Source organism: Macaca nemestrina, chromosome 11, assembly GCF_043159975.1.
Source record: "Macaca nemestrina isolate mMacNem1 chromosome 11, mMacNem.hap1, whole genome shotgun sequence".
Classification (NCBI taxonomy): Eukaryota; Metazoa; Chordata; class Mammalia; order Primates; family Cercopithecidae; genus Macaca; species Macaca nemestrina.
The window spans coordinates 63,923,308-63,942,703 of record NC_092135.1 but is presented as its reverse complement, the minus strand read 5'-3'; the positions used below and the strand labels follow the sequence as shown (position 1 = coordinate 63,942,703).

At 31.9% G+C, this 19,396-nt stretch overlaps 1 protein-coding gene across 6 annotated transcripts in view; it reads left to right on the top strand.

The window, feature by feature from the left end:
- Nucleotides 1-19,396, top strand: part of LOC105483300 (sodium channel protein type 1 subunit alpha) — a 136,742-nt gene that overhangs the window by 103,034 nt on the left and 14,312 nt on the right. For all 6 annotated transcript variants that reach the window (XM_071072884.1, XM_071072882.1, XM_071072879.1 and 3 more), the window contains exons 19-22: nucleotides 6,977-7,097; nucleotides 8,804-8,958; nucleotides 10,393-10,566; nucleotides 12,985-13,107. In XM_071072884.1, coding sequence (XP_070928985.1) covers nucleotides 6,977-7,097; nucleotides 8,804-8,958; nucleotides 10,393-10,566; nucleotides 12,985-13,107 — 573 coding nt within the window. The remainder of the gene's footprint in view (nucleotides 1-6,976; nucleotides 7,098-8,803; nucleotides 8,959-10,392; nucleotides 10,567-12,984; nucleotides 13,108-19,396) is intronic.

Here is a 19,396-nt window from a genome sequence, read left to right as displayed (position 1 = left end):
AATGACCAACATACATACTTATTGTAATGATGTATAGTTATAAAATATTCATAGAGGCACCATGTTGAATTTAAAGAGCTTTAAAGTCAAGAGTTTTGTATCCCAGTTTTTTTTTTAACCTACTGTTTTTTGCCAAATCAATTATATTATCCAGATCTACTTTACCAATCTGAATATTGTACTTTTCTGAGGTCATGTTCAATTCCAGTCCCTCTGAGCTTCCAGTAAAAAACCTGAGTATAATTTGTCAACTTTATCTGATTGGTAGTATATGTTTTCACGTAGCAAAGCTTTCGCATTTTGCTGCTTCGATAAGCCTGGTTGTTGGTACTTAGCATTAAAAAGTCAGAACTACTAATTATTTATTTCTTGGAGAAAAAAGAAAACATTACAACTTTTCTAAAATGATTCAGTGTAACAAGATCATGTGAGTGACATCTCATTACTTTTGCCACATTGTATTGGCTAGAAGCAAATCACAGGTCCTGCCCATATACAAGGCATGATAACAGTGGCCAGAAATTTTGGAGACCATCTTAGAATTCTGTTTACTACAGACTGTCATGAATAAAGCATGTTTGCAGACATAAAGAAGAGATTCTTACATGTCATTCAATATACTGTCAATTCTTCTTCAAGTTTATAGATTAAACCTCTGAAATAACTTTTTTTAATGCCCACGAAGATACTATCTCTTCATTTGATATAACCCCCTCACCCCCCAGTTACTAGTGGTGTTGGTGACAAATTCTAAACTTTAAGAGACTTTTTAAAATAATGGCTCCTTGCATTAGTTTAGTGCCAAGTTGTTTTATCTGAAATTGCTAAATCTTGAAGACTTTTTTCATTGTATCACCTTTCTTCCACTGAAATTCATGATACTAAATTCCACATAATTTTCCCTATATTCACCACACATATTTTTTCTTTCATTTGATACCTTCTTTTTAAATTTGGGCATGCATTTCCCCAAATTTTGATTCAATTATGGTTTTCCAATATATTTTTTAAATGTTCATTTATGTATTTATTTATTTATTTTAGAAATGGGATCCGGCTATAATGCTGAAATTGTTCTCAAACTTGTAAGTTCAAGCAATTCTCCTGCCTCAGCCTCTGAAGTAGCTGAGAGTGTAGGCAGTTTTCCAATCTTTTTAAATAACATTTCAATCAAATTTTTTCATGTATCATGCATAAATTAGATGAAAGTGGAACTTCCCTGCTCAAATTAAAGCCTTCAGCCACTTAAGGCTGGAGTGAGATCTCTGCAGAACATTGGCTGGAAACACCTCTTCTGTAATATTAGTAGGACAGATGCCTTTCATTGCAACATACATACTAAATGTTGGTATAATTGTTGATTGAAATTTAGCTGTAGTTTATCATCTGCAGATGATAGACTTTCTCTAAGTTCTAAAGTACATTAATGACTAAGCATGTAGCATTTTAGATATAATTTATACAAATTAAGTGTTTAAGCTTAATGCCTTTCTTATTTTGAAAAACTTACTATCATCTTTGAGAAGATCTTGGTGACTTTTATATTAATGTTTTTATTTATTTTAATCTATTGACTATGTAAAAAGGATTATTATTTGTTTAATTTAATTTTAATTTCTGTATTGATATTCCTTATTTAACATGCCGATCAAAACTCTTGTTGTTTCCCATATTTTGGCTAAAAACAGTTTAGTTCAGTCACTTGTGTACTTATTTCGTTTGTTTTTCTTTCCTTTCTTACACTAATGCTCATTTATTTACATTATATATAAATTTCCAGAAAAAGCACTAACACTTCTCTCAGGTTATCATCGTTTATCTAGAGTAATTCATTGACATAAGCCCCGTTGCTTACGGTTTAATCTTTCTAATATTCATGTGTCACTTTTTCTGATGTTATTATGATTTGAAAGTAGGGGAAAATTCTTCTTACCATTATGAGAATCAAGGTCTATCATAGGGGTTAGCCATGATGTGGCTTACCAGCCTCCCTTTGCAAAATGCTGACTTGGGAAGTAGAGCTTAAGCCAAATATGAATATCATTTTTAAAATCTAATTTTCAATCATATATTGTTCCTGAAAGATGTATACACTCCTCTGGATCCAAATATTCAACTGCTCCATTTATTTACAAAATAAAAGTGACATATATAAAAACATCACTTTAGACCCCTTGTGATAGCATGGGTTCATTGTTTGGAGTGCTACATCAACGCTTTAGCATGAGCTGCACTTGTAATTCATCATCTATTGCTTCTGTTTAGTTTCTTTTTCCCCCCAGAGGACAAATATCTTAATGAATCATATAAAGCAACCTGAATTTAGTCTCTTTCTAGAAATTTATAATAGTACCTATTTAAAAATAATTATTCACACCTAATTTTATAGTTTTTTAATGTACATGTATCCATGTGGGGGATTTACCTGTATTACATTTATTCAATGACTTTGACTTAGTCTTTATAAATACAACAACACTTTTTAAATGCATTTTTCAAATTCTACAAGATTAAATTACACACTTACAGTATTTTAGAATAGTGTAAATTGATTAGAAAATAAACATAACTTATTCTTGGTAAGCATACCATTCAGCTGGTGAAAATACAAATATGCAGGTATACTACCTGAGCAATTTTTGCACATCAAGGTCATCAGTTATTGTATTTTACTGAGAAAACTGCAAGTGTCATTTTGTAAGTCCATTAGAATGAAGAGAAGTTATAATAAAAAAGCAATATGCGCCCAAAGTAGTGCCTATAAAGTGTTGAAAGGGGTTTAAATAAGAGAGTAATTATTACTCTTCCACATTGATGGGAGGAAAAATCACTTTGAGAAAAAGCCAGAGAACATTAAGAAGTTCGCCTTGATTAACACACAGCTTCTATCTGTGAAAGACAAATTTGGGAGATTTGGTTGGAACTCTAAGTTGAAAACAAAAACTTTATCCATCACTAATATCTGAAACGGAGATATTCATCTATTCATTCATTCACTAAATGTTTATCAGTCATTCACCATACATACACTAAGCTTTGTGGACCACAAAGGTCTAAGTTGCATGAGGCTAGAATGAGGATGGCCATTTTTATTTATAGTTATATAAATAACTATATATATAAACAAAGAAAAGGTAAAAGAGTGAACAGAAATTTCACGGGAATTTGGAATCTGGCTGAGAAAATAGTTATTTCAGAGATAAAATAAGGAAAACTGTCTTTTGATTACTGCCAATGTTTGAAATAAGTTAAGTAAACAAAAAAAATTTGAGTCTGGGTGCTGAAAGAGTGATATTGCAGAATCAGGAATTTGGTTAAAGAAGTACGTTTAAGATTGTTTAAAAAGTCATTACTTAGATTGAGAGCATGCTAAGTTTGAACATTATTAGGCACACCTCCACTTTCCTACTGTAGTTCAGACAGACTGTAGAATATACTTATATTGCTTTAAGAAGTTTTAAAATTAATTTGTAAACATGTAGAAGATCACTCGTCTAGACCTGTGAACTTTCCAAGTGCAGATATTCCAATAGAATGCTAATAAGCGCATTTGATCATCTTTTAAATCATCTTAAAACTTCTGAAATATGGAGTGGCTCCAAGCTCTATGCATTAAAAAAAAAAAACATACCTAGAAGCATATTGTATCCATCCATTGTGACTATCTTTGGCTTTGCCATTAATGTTTTACAATTTGGAGAAGTAACATTATTCACCAATTCCTGGATCTACAACCCACCCACGGTCCCAGTTTGTTTATAAAGTAGTCCTCATGAAATAGCAAATGTATTCAGAAACATTTAACATATTTTAAATATAAGTTAATTTAGAGTTCATATTATCTTGTAATGTTCATACAATCATACAGTTCATACAATCTTATAATGTTCTTAATATCCACCACATTCTTAAAGAGTTACCAAGGTACTATGAGTACTTACAAGCACTTGCTCATGTACTTGAAATTAGTAGTAAGTTTACTTTACTAACATTTAGTAGACAGGGTAGAGTTTGTGTGTGTCCAAATGCATGCCAACTCTTGCATTGTTCAATTTTCCATTTTGATGTTATTCTCGTATTGTGTTATATCATCATTACACAATCTTGGTGTAAAGATAAAATAGGTGTAAAGAGACAAAATAGGAATGCAAATCATATAAACTTAAAACTCAGATTTTTTTTTTAGTGAATTGAGACTCTAATGCAAAAACATCACAACACTATAAGTCTACATGTATTTTTAAAAAGTAATTCTGTAAGAGTGACCATCTTAGGTAAGCATCCTAAAAATAAATGTCTAAATAAGAAATATAAGATGAATATCTTAATATTAAAATGTATTGAACTGTTGATCTATTTGTCTTCTTCAGAGAATGTCATTTTGAAAATGTGTCAAAAAGTAACATAAGTTCTTTTGAGTTCTTGTAATTTTCACAGAAAATAGTCATAACTTAGGTAAGTCAGGTAAGTCTTTGTCTTAGAACAAGTAATTGCATGATATTACTAGTAATCAAAGAAGAACAATTTTTATGTACATGTTCATGCCAGGATTTAATTCACCTTACAATTGGATAAAACACTTATATGCAAAGAATCAGTCATTTATGTGTGGCACTTACATGAAGATTAATTACTCAGCAACTTTTTGTTCTGCTTATTACTGACAACCTATACTGATGAAGAGTAGATTTTTATGCTAATATTCTATTATTTTGTGAGTCTTGATATAGACTGGAAAACTATGTAGGGATCAGATCTAGCAGATAACAGTTTTATATATATATATATATATATATATATAGAGAGAGAGAGAGAGAGAGAGAGAGAGAGGGAGAGAGAGAGAGAGAAGTAGATTTGCTATTTTAATTCTTTGTACCTGAATGCCTCTCTACACAAATTTATTCACAGGAAATAATATCCTTTCTAGTTCTTAATTAATTTTTGTGAAAACTGTTAAAATTCTCAAATCCCATTATCTAATTGTTTTATGAAGAATGGGCATCTTACACAAGATTGCTTTTCTACAGTGAAGAACAATGAGTGATGAAATGTTGTTCACATGGTTTTTATAAAATATGTAATGAATTTTATTATGGCCCGGAGAGTGCCAATCAAGGTCATTTTTAAAATATGAAGGCACTTGTTGAAGTGACAAGTCTCAGCCTAGGCGTATCACTTTACGGCCAAATGATGAATCTGTGTAATGTTGAGGATAAGACCTAAGAATTTCTTCAGAAGACTATGGGATGTTATGAGTAGTTTGACTGAGAATGTGACTAATGCCTGCCATTAGGTGATTTTCTTTCTTTGTCAGAGGAAGAAACCAATGACTTATTCCTGGATACATTTTTAATTCAGTGCAAATGCTAGAACAGAACACAAATATAGTCAAAGCTAAATGCAACCCAAAAGTAGATTATAATCTATTTGCTACTGGCTTTCATGTTGAACAATCAACTTTTCAGCTTCTTAGTATAGTATGCAAGTCTATTTAATATGTGTTAGAATGTTGAAATTAGTCTTCAGTGAGAAATATTTTTGTAATTTCAAAGGCCATCTTCAACCTGACTTCTCAGAACTATGACAGAGTTATATACCATTATAGGTCCTAATTTTCTGTAGCTGTCAGTTAAGTTTTTCTATTTTAAGAAATGAAAAGGAAAGGAAAGAAGGCAACTAAATATGGACCCAGACATATAAGCTATACTTCTTCAAGCAAATGCAAATATTTTGGTGAAACTCTTTCTGAAATATCAACACTCTTCTATGTATGTGAAATTCTTATTAACAATTGTAATATTGTGCTTAATTTTTACTATTTACAATATTGTGATAACGGGTTGAATGGCTTGTCATCGTGTGCGCTTGAATGCCTATTGGAGGGTCTACACAAGCCTAAAGTCTGGAAAACACTGTACTAGATTTGATACTCCAATAAGGATTACAGATATTTCAGTTATCAGTGAATACTCAGCTTGTAGCATATTGTTGGTGTTCAAAAAAAATTAGTTGAATAAATCAATGAATTAATTACACTTGCCAAAAACTTATAAGCCAGTTTGCTGGTCTTCAGAAAGAGCGTTCATGAGTTTTTCCTATCTTAATGTGTAAGTTATTGTTTTCTATTATCTCTGCCATCTTTGTCTTCTGAGAACCATAGAAAGAGAAATGAGTATCCTATCACTATTGTCAAAATATGAAGGATATTGTTATTGTTGTTGTTGTTTAACTAGATTTTGTTCTTTCAGCTTCACATGGCATATTAACATAAACATGATTTGTCAGAGGAAACCGAATTTTCCCACACACTGTTTATCTCATTTTACAACACTTCAGGCTCTAAAATATTGGCCAGAAATTGAAGATGTCTATCTAATATCTCTAAGGTTGTTTATTGATGTAATTTTTAACATATTTTATAACAATTTCTCTCCAAATGAGTACATTTATAGTAAATAACTCTGAACGCCTTAACCATGAATCTCAGTAACATGAGTGAAAACAACAGGTGGTATTTTCACACATAGGTAAGACATTGTTAAAGAAATATGTAAAGTCAAACATTAAACTGCTGAATAACCTAACGACATTATTATCTTCTAAGGCAAGTTTTCTCTTTCTCTCCTGCTCCTTTTCCCTTACTCTCCTGTTCCTTTTCCCTTTCTCCTCCTCCCTCTTCTCTTCCCTCTGTCCCCTGCTTCTCTAATCCACAGGGCAGTGTTTTGCTCAGTACATGTGGCTGATGGCCTTTTGTAACCTCATAACACAGCAATCTGATTTCATGCTTACATTGTGAATTATGGTAAAAGAGTTAACATAGACAATGATTTTCTGATTTCCTCCTCTTATTCAATCTCTCTTTTTCTCTAAAAATATCTCTACCTCAAGAAGAATAAAAAAACAAATTTATAGTAATAATCCTTTATTGGCAGTCAAAATGAAAGGACTTTACTTTCTACGTCCATCTCACTTACAGAAACTGAATGAAAGCAGTAGCTCCTCAGAAGGTAGCACTGTGGACATCGGCGCACCTGCAGAAGAACAGCCCGTAGTGGAACCTGAAGAAACCCTTGAACCGGAAGCCTGTTTCACTGAAGGTAAAGAATCCCAATATTAATCTTTCATTTGGAGTGCAGCTTGTTTAGCTGTTGGTCACCTAAAATAAATCACATATAATAAAACGGCACTTTGTAATAGATATAATTCAATTACCTCTAATATGTTGATAGACAAAAAAACTTAAAAATCTAGTGTTGTGCTTTGATTATATCTGCCCAATACGTGGAAGAGATTAAGAACATGGAGGAAAAATATTTTAATGTCATCAAAACTTCTAGCTTATGTTTTTAAATTAAATGGTGATTTCACAGTAAGTTAGCATCTTTAAAACACTAGTGAAAATGATCCTACACAGAATTTGCCTTAAAGGTAACTTTCTGACTGCTAAAACTAAATGGATTGCTAGTGCTAAATTGTGTTTCTTTAATGAAAACATCAGTTTCCAATGATTGTTGGATGAAGTGAGGAATAAATACGGCCCTTGAAACTCAATACCTAACCCGTCACAAGTTAAGTCTGGTGCAGTATGGGCAATAGATAGAAGAGATATGTTTTTCCTACAACTAATATTTCCTGTGGTCTGATGTCCCTGGAATTTGAGGTTTGGAAATATGCATGCTTTATATTTGATGTTATTTTTTTCATAGGCCTAGTATACCTTCAGTCTTCTTCTATTCCCTATACAAATCATGCATATCACTTAATGTCCTCTTCAAAACTACCCTCGTCTGACCATGGTGGAAGAGCAGCTTGTTCCTCTGAATGGCTGTAACAAATATTTCCATTTAATTTACCTGATAACATATATTATCCTATGAAAACTCTTTCTCTTTTTGAACTGTTATATGTTGCTTTACTGTCTTCTTTCTCTTCTTTTCCTCCATTCCTTCATTCCTTAGTTCCTTCTTTCCTCCTTCCCTTCTTTTCTTCCTCCTTTTCTCCATTCATTCCCTTTCTCCTTCTTCTTCAAACACATCTTTCCCTCCTTTTTTTACCTTGGAGCAGGGATCCTGTATTTATATCTCTTTTTTTTCTCTTTTGAAAACCAGATTTTTTTGGTAAGGTTCTTGGGAGTAAGGTACATGTTCTGTGCCTTTTTGTGTGTGTAGCTAAGTGTACCTTTGTGCTTACAACAGTACTCAGAAGTACCTGTTGATTTCATTTAGACTAAGTGAAAGCAATGTGTGAGGAAGGCAATGACAAGTCAAAGCCAAACCATACAAATTACATTTTAGTGAACTAAATTAATTTTGCAAATTACATATAAGCCCTTCTAGGCACATAACAAAAACATCCTGAATGGCTAGAAATGCAGGATTGTTGGAAGAGATCTACATTTTTACTCTCTATCCTTTAAAAAAGGGGGGAAGTTTTCTGCTTATCATTTTTAATGTCCAATTTAAAGTTCTTCTCTAGAATGACTTCAACAGAGTGCAACAGGATGATATGGTACAAGGAAAAGCTACTTCACATTTATTTGTAATTTACAAAGTTTTTCATGTACAATAACACTGTGAGGCAGACAAAGCAAATACTGTTCACTAGGGAACCATTTAAAGAGGCTGAATGATTTCCACAACTTCACACAGCTGATGAATGTGCTCTTACTACTCTAGGCTTAGAGAGCTACCCTAGCAAGACAGAGATGAGCATAGTAATAAAAAGATAAGACAAGGACATTGCTAAAGGATATTATGGAAGCAGAGATATTTTATCTACTTTTATTTGAACACTATTTCTGCAGGCTGTGTACAAAGATTCAAGTGTTGTCAAATCAATGTGGAAGAAGGCAGAGGAAAACAATGGTGGAACCTGAGAAGGACGTGTTTCCGAATAGTTGAACATAACTGGTTTGAGACCTTCATTGTTTTCATGATTCTCCTTAGTAGCGGTGCTCTGGTGAGTGAATATTAAGAAAAGGTGATACGGCACTAATCTTTAGAACATTCTAATACTGATGACGTATTCATCCTTTCTGTTTCATTGTCTTAGTATCCAATGCATGCATTTTTAATTATCCTACCTTGTATCCTCTAGACTATAGATTTACTTTATAACTCTACATTTCTGGATTTACTTTTACTATGTATGTAAATACAATTTTAAGAAGCTAATCATTAATTTTTGCTTATTACTAAATAGTCCAGAAAGTGTAGCCCTTCAGCTTATTCATTAACACCAAAGGATGTGAATATTTGATTACTCATTGTGTAATAAGAAAAGAGTTATTGGAAGCCCTGGGATGGGAATATATATTCTCTGAGTTTTGATGAATTTTGTTTCTAAATGGTATTTATTATTATTATCTCTGATGGACAGTAGTAAGTCCTTAGGGACCACTCTCTGTCTTTTTCCAACTGTGTGCTCACTATTTTTGTGCTACTCAGGAAATAATGAAAGTTGGTAACAATAAATACTGGGCAGCATGCCTAAGAGATTCATATAAGGATGGGTTTATCTTTATAAGAAGGTGTTCACTTCATCAGAATCAATTTATTTTTATATGAAAATTATTTATAAAAATATAAATATACAGATAGAATTTTAGAGAAACACTGACACAAAGGAAATACTTAAGCCATAGATAGAAAAAGAGAGAGAAAGAGAAACAAGAGTTTGCCTGATTAAAATGCAACAATAGTACAAGTTTCTTTAACTTCAGTTTATAATTCTAACACAGACATATATTTACCTGTAATTTTTCTGAAGAAAGAAATATTTTCTACATGCTACTTTAGAAGTATTTCACTGTTGAAAGCAATGCATACTTAGAAGTGAAACATCAAGATGTTCATAACAGAAGAATATATATTAGAATCTAAATGAAAAGCAATTTTATTTAATCATTGTCACGCTGCATGTCTGTTGAGAAACATAAACTATTAAAAAAACAAACAAGAAAAAAGAAGCGGATGAACTCAACTATTTAGTAAAATTGGAAACTGTGAAGATCAATCACAATTTCTGCTTTACAAAAACACAAGTTTTCATTATTTCTTCAACCTCCTTTCTATAGCAAAAAAAAAAAAAATAGGAGGAAGCAAAATAAATGAAACAAAAGGAATACATAACTTCAAGTTGCAATGGCCACATCAGGATACAACATCAAGAACTTAATTCACTGGAATCATACTTTTCTTTTTCTTCTACCAATAGTCTTTCCCCTGATGAAATAAGTAAAAGAGCTTTGAGAGGAAAAAAATGTAACCATAACTATTGTTTCTCTGCCCTCCTATTCCAATGAAATGTCATATGCATATATGATTAGGTTTTTAAAATAGCTTATAGAGTATAATCATTTTTGAAAGCTAATGTGTAACATTTTCTTTATAGGCATTTGAAGATATATATATTGATCAGCGAAAGACAATTAAGACAATGTTGGAATATGCTGACAAGGTTTTCACTTACATTTTCATTCTGGAAATGCTTCTAAAATGGGTGGCATATGGCTATCAAACATATTTCACCAATGCCTGGTGTTGGCTGGACTTCTTAATTGTTGATGTAGGTATCATTCATATTTTTGTCTCTGTTCAAGGTAGCTTGTCTTATTTATATACAAATTCTAAAATAGTGAGTCTCAGACCACTATGTTATGTTGACAGACTATAATAACCACTAAATGCATATACTCAATGACAGTGTCATTTCTGGAAGACATGGGCTAATTTAATTCTGATTTAAAACAGCATTGGGGGATGGAATCTATGGTAGTTCTCTAGTTATCTGAGAAAGCTAAAGAAAAAACAACACATCAGCAGTTTGTAGGGAAAGTAGTGAAATAGGGAACTTAAAAGGTATGTTACTTAAATCCTTTATGTTGTGAATCAGCGGACTCAAGTTTGTATCCCGGGACCATCGCTTGTTGATTTTGTGCCACTGAGTTAGTTTCTTGGCCCCAAACTTTTGGCCCCAAACTTGTACAGTATTAAAGGCACTCAATAAAAACAGTGATGCCGTTGGGTGCTATAGTCATTTAAAAAAAAATTCTTGGGAGGCTGAGGCAGGAGAATGGCGTGAACCCGGGAGGCGGAGCTTGCAGTGAGCCTTGATCGCGCCACTGCACTCCAGCCTGGGCGACAGAGCGAGACTCCGTCTCAAAAAAAAAAAAAAAAAAAAAAAAAAAAAAAATTCTCTTTGATCTACTCAAACTTTTTAAAGAATAGATTTAAATAGTAGATTATCTGGATTATGACTTCATTTTAGGGAGTAAGGTGTGCAGAGTATAGGGAAAGACAAGTCTACTTTATGTAGCAGTGAAAGTTTTCCTAGAATATAAACTAGATTTACGGCAAGCCCAAACAGCCCTTTATAGAATTTGTATGCCCAATGATTAATACTGCATTTACTGAAAACAAGTGACTGACTTCAAGATGTGTTAAAGTTAAGCATCATGTTTTCCATTATCAACTTGGCAAAATTTCAGCTTTAGAAAGCTATAGCAAAATTATCCTGACTTCGTATTGTTTTACCCCAAAAAGATACTAACCCAGCAAGACTATGAGGGTTTCTTGTGGAAGGTGTGATTGAGCTAAGAATCATGCATGCATTATATCTCCTTGATCCTGAACAAAGGCAAAGCTAGGCTATTTGAAAAACTTAACAATGTTCCTGTGAAATGAGCCAATTGAGAGAAATCTCAAAGGAAGAATTGCTTTATCACATCAATAAGGGAGGAAGTTTCTAATATTGAGGTTTCAAGCATTAGAAGTTACATTATATTTCAATTTCAGAATTTTTTACACTATAATTTAAATCTAAATGTAATTTAACCCTTTAAAACTTCCTGAGGTTTGTTTTTTTTTTCTATTACACTTATTACACATCGGCTTTCTGGTGGAAGTTTTTAAGTTTCATTTTTGAAATATTTTAAGAAAATAATTTTATAGAAAATTTTGTAGTTTGTAACAATAATACCTTTATTTTCAAAGTTCTGTTTTAATTATTTAATGAAGATCAGTATAGCACTCTATAAAAAGACTAATTACAGCACATATCAAATAATGTAAGAAGTGTATTAAATATGATACATAATTAATACATTTTTAAAAAGAAAAGTTTACAAAAATAGTGTCCAGTATATGTGGAATTGTCCGATACTAGCCTCTTCCTAACTAAATAAATTGTAATCTTGATTGAATGCAAAGTTTTGGTAAATTCCTTATTTAGAGAATTAGATACATAAGATTTGTCATTTAGTCACGTATATTACCTACAAATGAATACAAATGAAGTAAATTTATTGCTGTGTGTATTTGGTAAATATTCATTGATTGGCCCCTTGGGGCCAGGTATCATGGCAGAAGCCATAAATTAGTGTAAAGATTTTTGAAGAAGTTTTGTAATGGAATTTCTTTCTAAGTTACTTATGTAAAAATAAACTTTAAACAAGTGAAAATGCAAGGTATTACCAAGACAAAATATCACCTTTAAAACTGATGTAGTTCATTAATTTCTGAGAATACCAATTATGATTAGTTGAATATACTGATGCATGGTAGAAACTTCTTGCTTTTGTAACTACAATAGCAGTTTTTGTATTTTATAACTAGCTATAAGAAAAGCCATAAATTCAACAGCAACTTAATAAAATAAAGGAAGAATAGCCAATGAATTTTTTTCCACCTTGATTTCTTCTTTTATTTTACTAATTTTTACTTTGTTTTTTTCCTAATTATTCAATTGATAAATTATATGACATTTAAGGATTTTTTTCAGCTAGCTTTTAATTAATGTCCTAAAAGTTACATCGTTTGCATCAAACTGAAAATATTTCTTTAATTTTTTAAAGGTTTACTGAAAATGAACATTTACTTTCTGAATAATTATAAGCAAAAATTATACTTGTTATATATAGCAACTAGGAACTACATATTGAATGATGATTCTATTTATTAATTGTTATTATTTTTGTGTGTGCAGGTTTCACTGGTCAGTTTAACAGCAAATGCCTTGGGTTACTCAGAACTTGGAGCCATCAAATCTCTCAGGACACTAAGAGCTCTGAGACCTCTAAGAGCCTTATCTCGATTTGAAGGGATGAGGGTAAGAAAAATGAAAGAACCTGAAGTATTGCATATAGCCAAAATTAAACTAAATTAAATTTAGAAAAAGGAAAACCTATGCATGCAAAAGGAATGGCAAATCTTTGCAAAATTGCTACTTTGTTGTTTTATCTGTTGCATATTTACTTCTAGGTGATATGCAAGAGAAATAGGCCTCTCTTGAAATGATATAATATCATTTATCTGCTGTGCTTATTTAAATGACTTTATTTCCTAATCCTTCTTGGGAGTTTCCTTACAAATCTATATACAAAAAAAAAGCAAATGCATTATTAAAGTACTGTGTGTAATGATACAATAATAATCTAAAGTAAATTCTGTATCAGGTGCTTATTCTTTGTGATGATATACTGTACTTAACGAGTTTTCCTGAAAATAATGTGAATCACACATGTGCCTAAGTATGAATGTAAAGAAAAGAATGAAAGGAGTTGTTAAAATTTTTGTCTGTATAATGCCAAAGTTTGCATTATTTGAATATATTCAAGGTTAGATGGTTAGATATTAAGTGTTGACTGAATTTATAAAACTAGTAATACTAACTTAAAGATTACATACAAATCAACACCATTTTTATGATAATAAACACTTATAATGAACAGAAAATATAATTTTGACTCATTACTATAATTTATAAATTAACCTTAACTTACATCTTATTGGTCAGAGTCACACAAATTTTATTTTATCCTTCTTAAAGACCCAATAATCATTTTCCATCATTCGTAACAGATTAGAAATTTTGCCATTATTGACTTGTTATTCTCCGTGTCTTTTGTTAAAGCATGAAGCATTAATTTATAGATGTATAATATAAAAAATTAGTTCTGCTTTTTAAAAAAATATTGTCAAAACAAAACACTAAATTGTGTGATTCCAATAGAAAATCATTGCTCTCTCACCTCCTAAGATTAGATACGTTTATGGAAACTAAGCTGTATTGTAGACTTCCATTTGCACTTTATACATTGTTTATAGCCTTATGTTCTCAAGTCTTATAATAAATGTCACTTCGTAAGAACATAAGACTTGTCTTCGATTTCCCTAATATATATGAAAACTTTTTCCTCATTATCAACAACTCAGTACAATAAAATACAAGTAGTCCTCTTTTATTTCTCACAGAGAGCCTCACATTTTCACCAAAATGTTATCAGAAATTCTCTCTGGGGTATGTAAAAATTAAGTCTGTTTTCCAATTAAATGTCACTTTGTTTTGTTTCAGACTGGCAGTTTCAGTTCTGGAGAAAAAATATCATTTCTCTATATTCTACTTGAAAACATGTTGCCTGAATCAAAGTAATATATTTTATATGGGTTATGAAATCTGAACAATGCTAAACTTTTGAAAATATTATAAACTTTTTACATCTGACCATTTGAAAATTTGTTAAATCCATTCACTGGTCAAGTGCTCAGATATTTCCATACATTACACTTCATTGCTATAAAAAAGTTGGTTTTGTGGGTATGCTTTTAATTTTCTCAGAAATAACCATATCTATAATTATTAATCAATAATACCCTTTATATTAAAAGAGGTTACCTTTTCAAACTTGGAGTTTTAGACATAAAATCCTTATAAATGTTGATAGTGATAAAACTAATCATTTAAATGGTCAGATTTATGAATATGGCTCTATTCCTCATAATGACAGCATATACACAGCACTAAAATGACTGATCTCTTCAATACGTGTTTGGCATTGTAGAGTCAAAATAACCTTATACTTGATTCTATTTTTTATACTTCTAGTGTTTGGATTTTTTTATTTTGTAAAAATATAATCACGAGTGATGGTGAGGTTGGATATAAGAATGATATTATGATTGGGAAGTGAGATTTGAACATACTCAGAAACTCTCATTTAATTCTTTGCCCTAGCAGCATAAAATCGCAATAGCTGCGTCAAAGCGTAACACAGGCACTCATTTTATTTTTGTTGTTCTGTTACTTTTTCAAAGCATGTGCTTTTATGCAACATTACTGAATAAAGCATGTTGTACAGTGCTTCATAAGAAGTTAGAAAGTAACAAATAAATTATCATCACGTTGCACTTTGTGTTTTGCATGTTTTATGCACATTTCTGGCTGACAGCTTTTAAACATTTATTGTATTTCAAATTTCCAGTCCAAATTTTTCAACTTGTAAAATTAAACTGAGTGAATTGATGTCGCTAATATCTAGAATAATTAAAATTTGTATTGAAATTTGTATTTTTAATTTCCTAACATAGGAAATCTTAAATACCTTCTTTTTCAAAAGAACTCAAGTCTTAATTGATAGGGAAACAGACAGAGAGCATCATGAACAAAAGATAACACCAAATGTTCTGTCATATCAGATCTCTAACTAATAACAAACTATATATTTCTATTTTGTATAGGATAATCTTGCTCCAACTTGGATGGGGTGGAGCGCTGGTTCCTCCCCTGAGCCCTTTATTATGGGTACTGTATTACCCCTTTTGCTACCTTTAATCCTTGCACTGTGACTTATGTGTAGTGGGGTGAGGGTGGGATTGGGAAGGGTACTATTATTGCACCACAGTAGGGAAAATACAGTATTTACATCCTAATCCCCTCTTTTCAATTGTCTTAAATTTCATTTGGGAAAAAAAAAAAAAACCTTTATGAATTTACCCTCTGTGGATTTTAACCCCAATGGTTGATATCTTTATGAAGTTTCATTGAATATGATTTAGTTGTGTGTATATAGAGTTATCCATTTATGGGGAGATTACTTGATTGGTGAGGGCGGGGGACCCTGGTGTAGAACAATTATGTGAAAAAACAGTTTAACTTGTTAAGCTCATAATACTGTTTGAGGCATACAGCCCCTGCTGTTTAGTACCTTGGTCTGGGTCCTGCAAATTACCAGTGAGATACCATCAGTTGATTATTGATACGTATGAGCAGATACTAGGGTGCAATATTTCAGGTTTTATAAGACTGGTATTGATTGTGACCATTCTCATTTTTTATTGTGTAAGTTCGTATGGGGTTATTTTCAAAATGTTAACAAGGCAAAAAATAAATTAAGAAATAGTTGAATTAAGCACATGTGAATTGTGTTGTAAACAACAAGTTAATATAAAAGAATCCACTTATTTGAATTATGCAGAATAGAATACACACCTAGAAATAAAACAAAAACATCTTATCATGAGCATTAAGATAAAATCTGAGGCATAAACTCACTTCTTAGAATAAGTAACTCCCAACTAACTTTCTAGGATTTTAAAAGATATCACAGTCAAAACATACATAAACATAACTCTATATTTTATTTATTCTTAAAGTTTAAGTGTATTATACAAGAAGAAGAGTTCTTATTTTTGAGAGACAGAAAAAGTCAGAATTTTTGTTTGGATCACTGATATATCATAGCTTACAAAAATAATTGTCTTAATTAAAACCCACAGTACGATTATTTTAGATTTTTAAAGGAAGATTCTATTATTCTTCTTCATACTTAAAAATGGATAATTCCTACTTTGCCTACTTTTTATTTTTATTCACATACATTTTCTTTATTTCTATTACAGAAACACTAGAATTCATAAATAGTGTTGAATTGAAGTTCAAAAGTAATTAATTCAGATAAAAAGACATTTCTGCATGTATGAAAATTTCTAATGTGAATTTGCATATTTAATCATCAAGCCTTCATTTGGTGTAGACATATTTTTTAAAATGCAGGTAATGAACCAGAAATCGAATTGGTTGTGCTAGAGCAGAGAAACTTTATTTGATGATGTTTGTTTTGAAAAAAAGCTTCTGAGAAGAAACAACCTCTAGTACAGTATTAATTCATTAAGATAGTTCCTTTCTCAGACATCTCCTTTCATGTAGCCTGAAAGTTCAATTTGTTCTTTCCAATTTATTCAGACTAATTCTGCCTACTTTCTTCCCGCCATGAGAACCAATTACTGCAGTTTTATTGAGACTGAAAAAAGTTAATCCACCTCCTGCTTTGCTGAACCAAGGAATGGCTTGGAACTCTTGGGAAAAGACAATCTTTTCTATGATCTTTCATTGTCTAATTTAATACATCATAAATATGACTATAGCTTTGTATAGTAAATTCCCCAATACTGTGCCAAGTGTTTTCTAAAATAAGGTTCTTTTATATTCACAAAAAAAATACAACTTTTCTCTGGGCCAAATGTATGCCAACTTTGCGAATCATATCCTGAGCTGCACGGCTGCAGAATACATGCTTGCATCATAAATTCCATAGAGTTCATTTTAACTCTAAATCAATCCCCAGTTTCAAAGTAAACCTTTCATACATATTACCTAAGCACAAACTTCTCCCTCTGCTCCGTTCCTTAATTATTCTCAGCCATATTCAGAAATAACATTTAAAAATTATGCTTTAATCAATAAATACTAAGCTAAACTTTGCTTCATTAATCCATTCATTTTGTCAACCATTATTTTATTCCTGTATTCAAAGCTCTCTGGTATATTCCTATATTCAAGACACTTAAGGCCCTGGAAGATTCATGAACATATTTTTGCATCTTAAATTTTTAGAAAACCTTACAAGCTGTCAGGATTACACTGAACTCTAGTACACAGTAATATGGTACCAAGATAAGTGGGAGCAACTCTTCAATGTAGACTGGAAAGAGCACTAGATGCTATTTATAGACTACTTTCTGAACTCAACTTGTTATAACCTTATTTTTTCTCATATGCCAAATGAGAACACAATACTGAATTATCTGTACAGTCTGTTCAGTACTAGAATTCTGATTCTTGAATTCAAAGGGGAAAACATTCCTCTTTATTTAGGAGGCTAAACTGGGTGGGCAAAGTTAGGCTCCATGAAAGAAGTGCTATTTGAACTAAAGCCTTTGAGAGGGGAGAGTATTTCAGAAAAGGAGCTATTAGACAAGGAATTTCAAGGTAAATGACATCTCAATTATCTGGCAATTATATTAGCATATGGTTATTATATTAATTGAAGTGGCATGAAGTATAGATGACCAGGGAAGTTAAAACCGGAAATATAGATTGTGGAGTGATGTGAATAGCAAGGTAAGAAAAATATTTGGTAGTTACCAGAGAGCCAATAAACAACTTTCAAGTGGGATTTGGGGAAGATTAATTCATCTTACATAGATTAAATGAAGGAGAAGGTTAGGAGACTGACGATAGTAGAAGTATGAAATAACAGAGGGTGGTTCTAGGTGGTGACTGTGAGAATGGAAAAGAGGTGACAAAGCTGAGAAATGTTTTGAAGAAAAAATGTGAGACAGGTAATGTGAAAAGAAAATCAAGAAGTGGTATAGATAACCAGTGTTCTGCTCATACTCTAAATTGGGTGTTGAAGGCAAAATACATATTTTAATTAGTACTCTGTGTATACACACTAGAAACAGCATTGTAATCTGGATAGTGGACAAAATAATCGGGAAAGAAGACAAATAAATAGTAACTTGATTTCAATTTCCAAATCTCTAATCTGAAAGAAATCTAATTCCATCCATTCATTTAAAATAAATCATAAAACAAGAATTTATGAAGCCCATTGTATTAATACAGATAGTCAGATGAGATATGGCAAAGTGTCACCTGTCAGCTTGGTAGGTTGCATAGGCCACATCATTTGGTTCTGCCTGGATAACTCAACCAGATTAATTTTTCATACTCATCCCCTCCACCTTTGTCATTACTGGTATTCTTATTTTCTTTGGCCCACTTATCACACTGTTTTATATTCCCCAGAAGACCTAGAGTTCTTTACAGACTTTAAACAGGGCTCAGAAGTATAAGAAATTGGCTCATGTATTTTTGTTTACAGACAGGCAGTTAAAAAATAGTTCTAAAAATACACTGGCATCAAATGGCAAATAGAAGATGTTTTGATGACTACTTCCTTTGGATCAGGTTGACAAGAATAATACAAGCACATAGGTGGAATTAAACACAGCTACTAATGTCCAAGTTTAAGGCAGCTGCCCCTTACAAGCATTTTAGGGTCTGTTTTTACCTTCCCTCTTAGCCACTCCTGTGCAGCTCCAGTGGGAGGGATGGAGGAAAAGTAAGGAAGCCACCCCTATGTTGTTGCCAAACATGAACACTCAGATTTTTAACTAGTGGTCCAGAAATAAAGAGGGGGAAGACATCCTTCTATAGAAAAAAAAAGTAGATAATAATTGAACACAGAGCTTCATGTGATCACATCAGATTTGAGAACTATGTATAGCATCCCTCTTTTTCTTATTTTTCCAAGAAATGATTTCTATTATGTTTC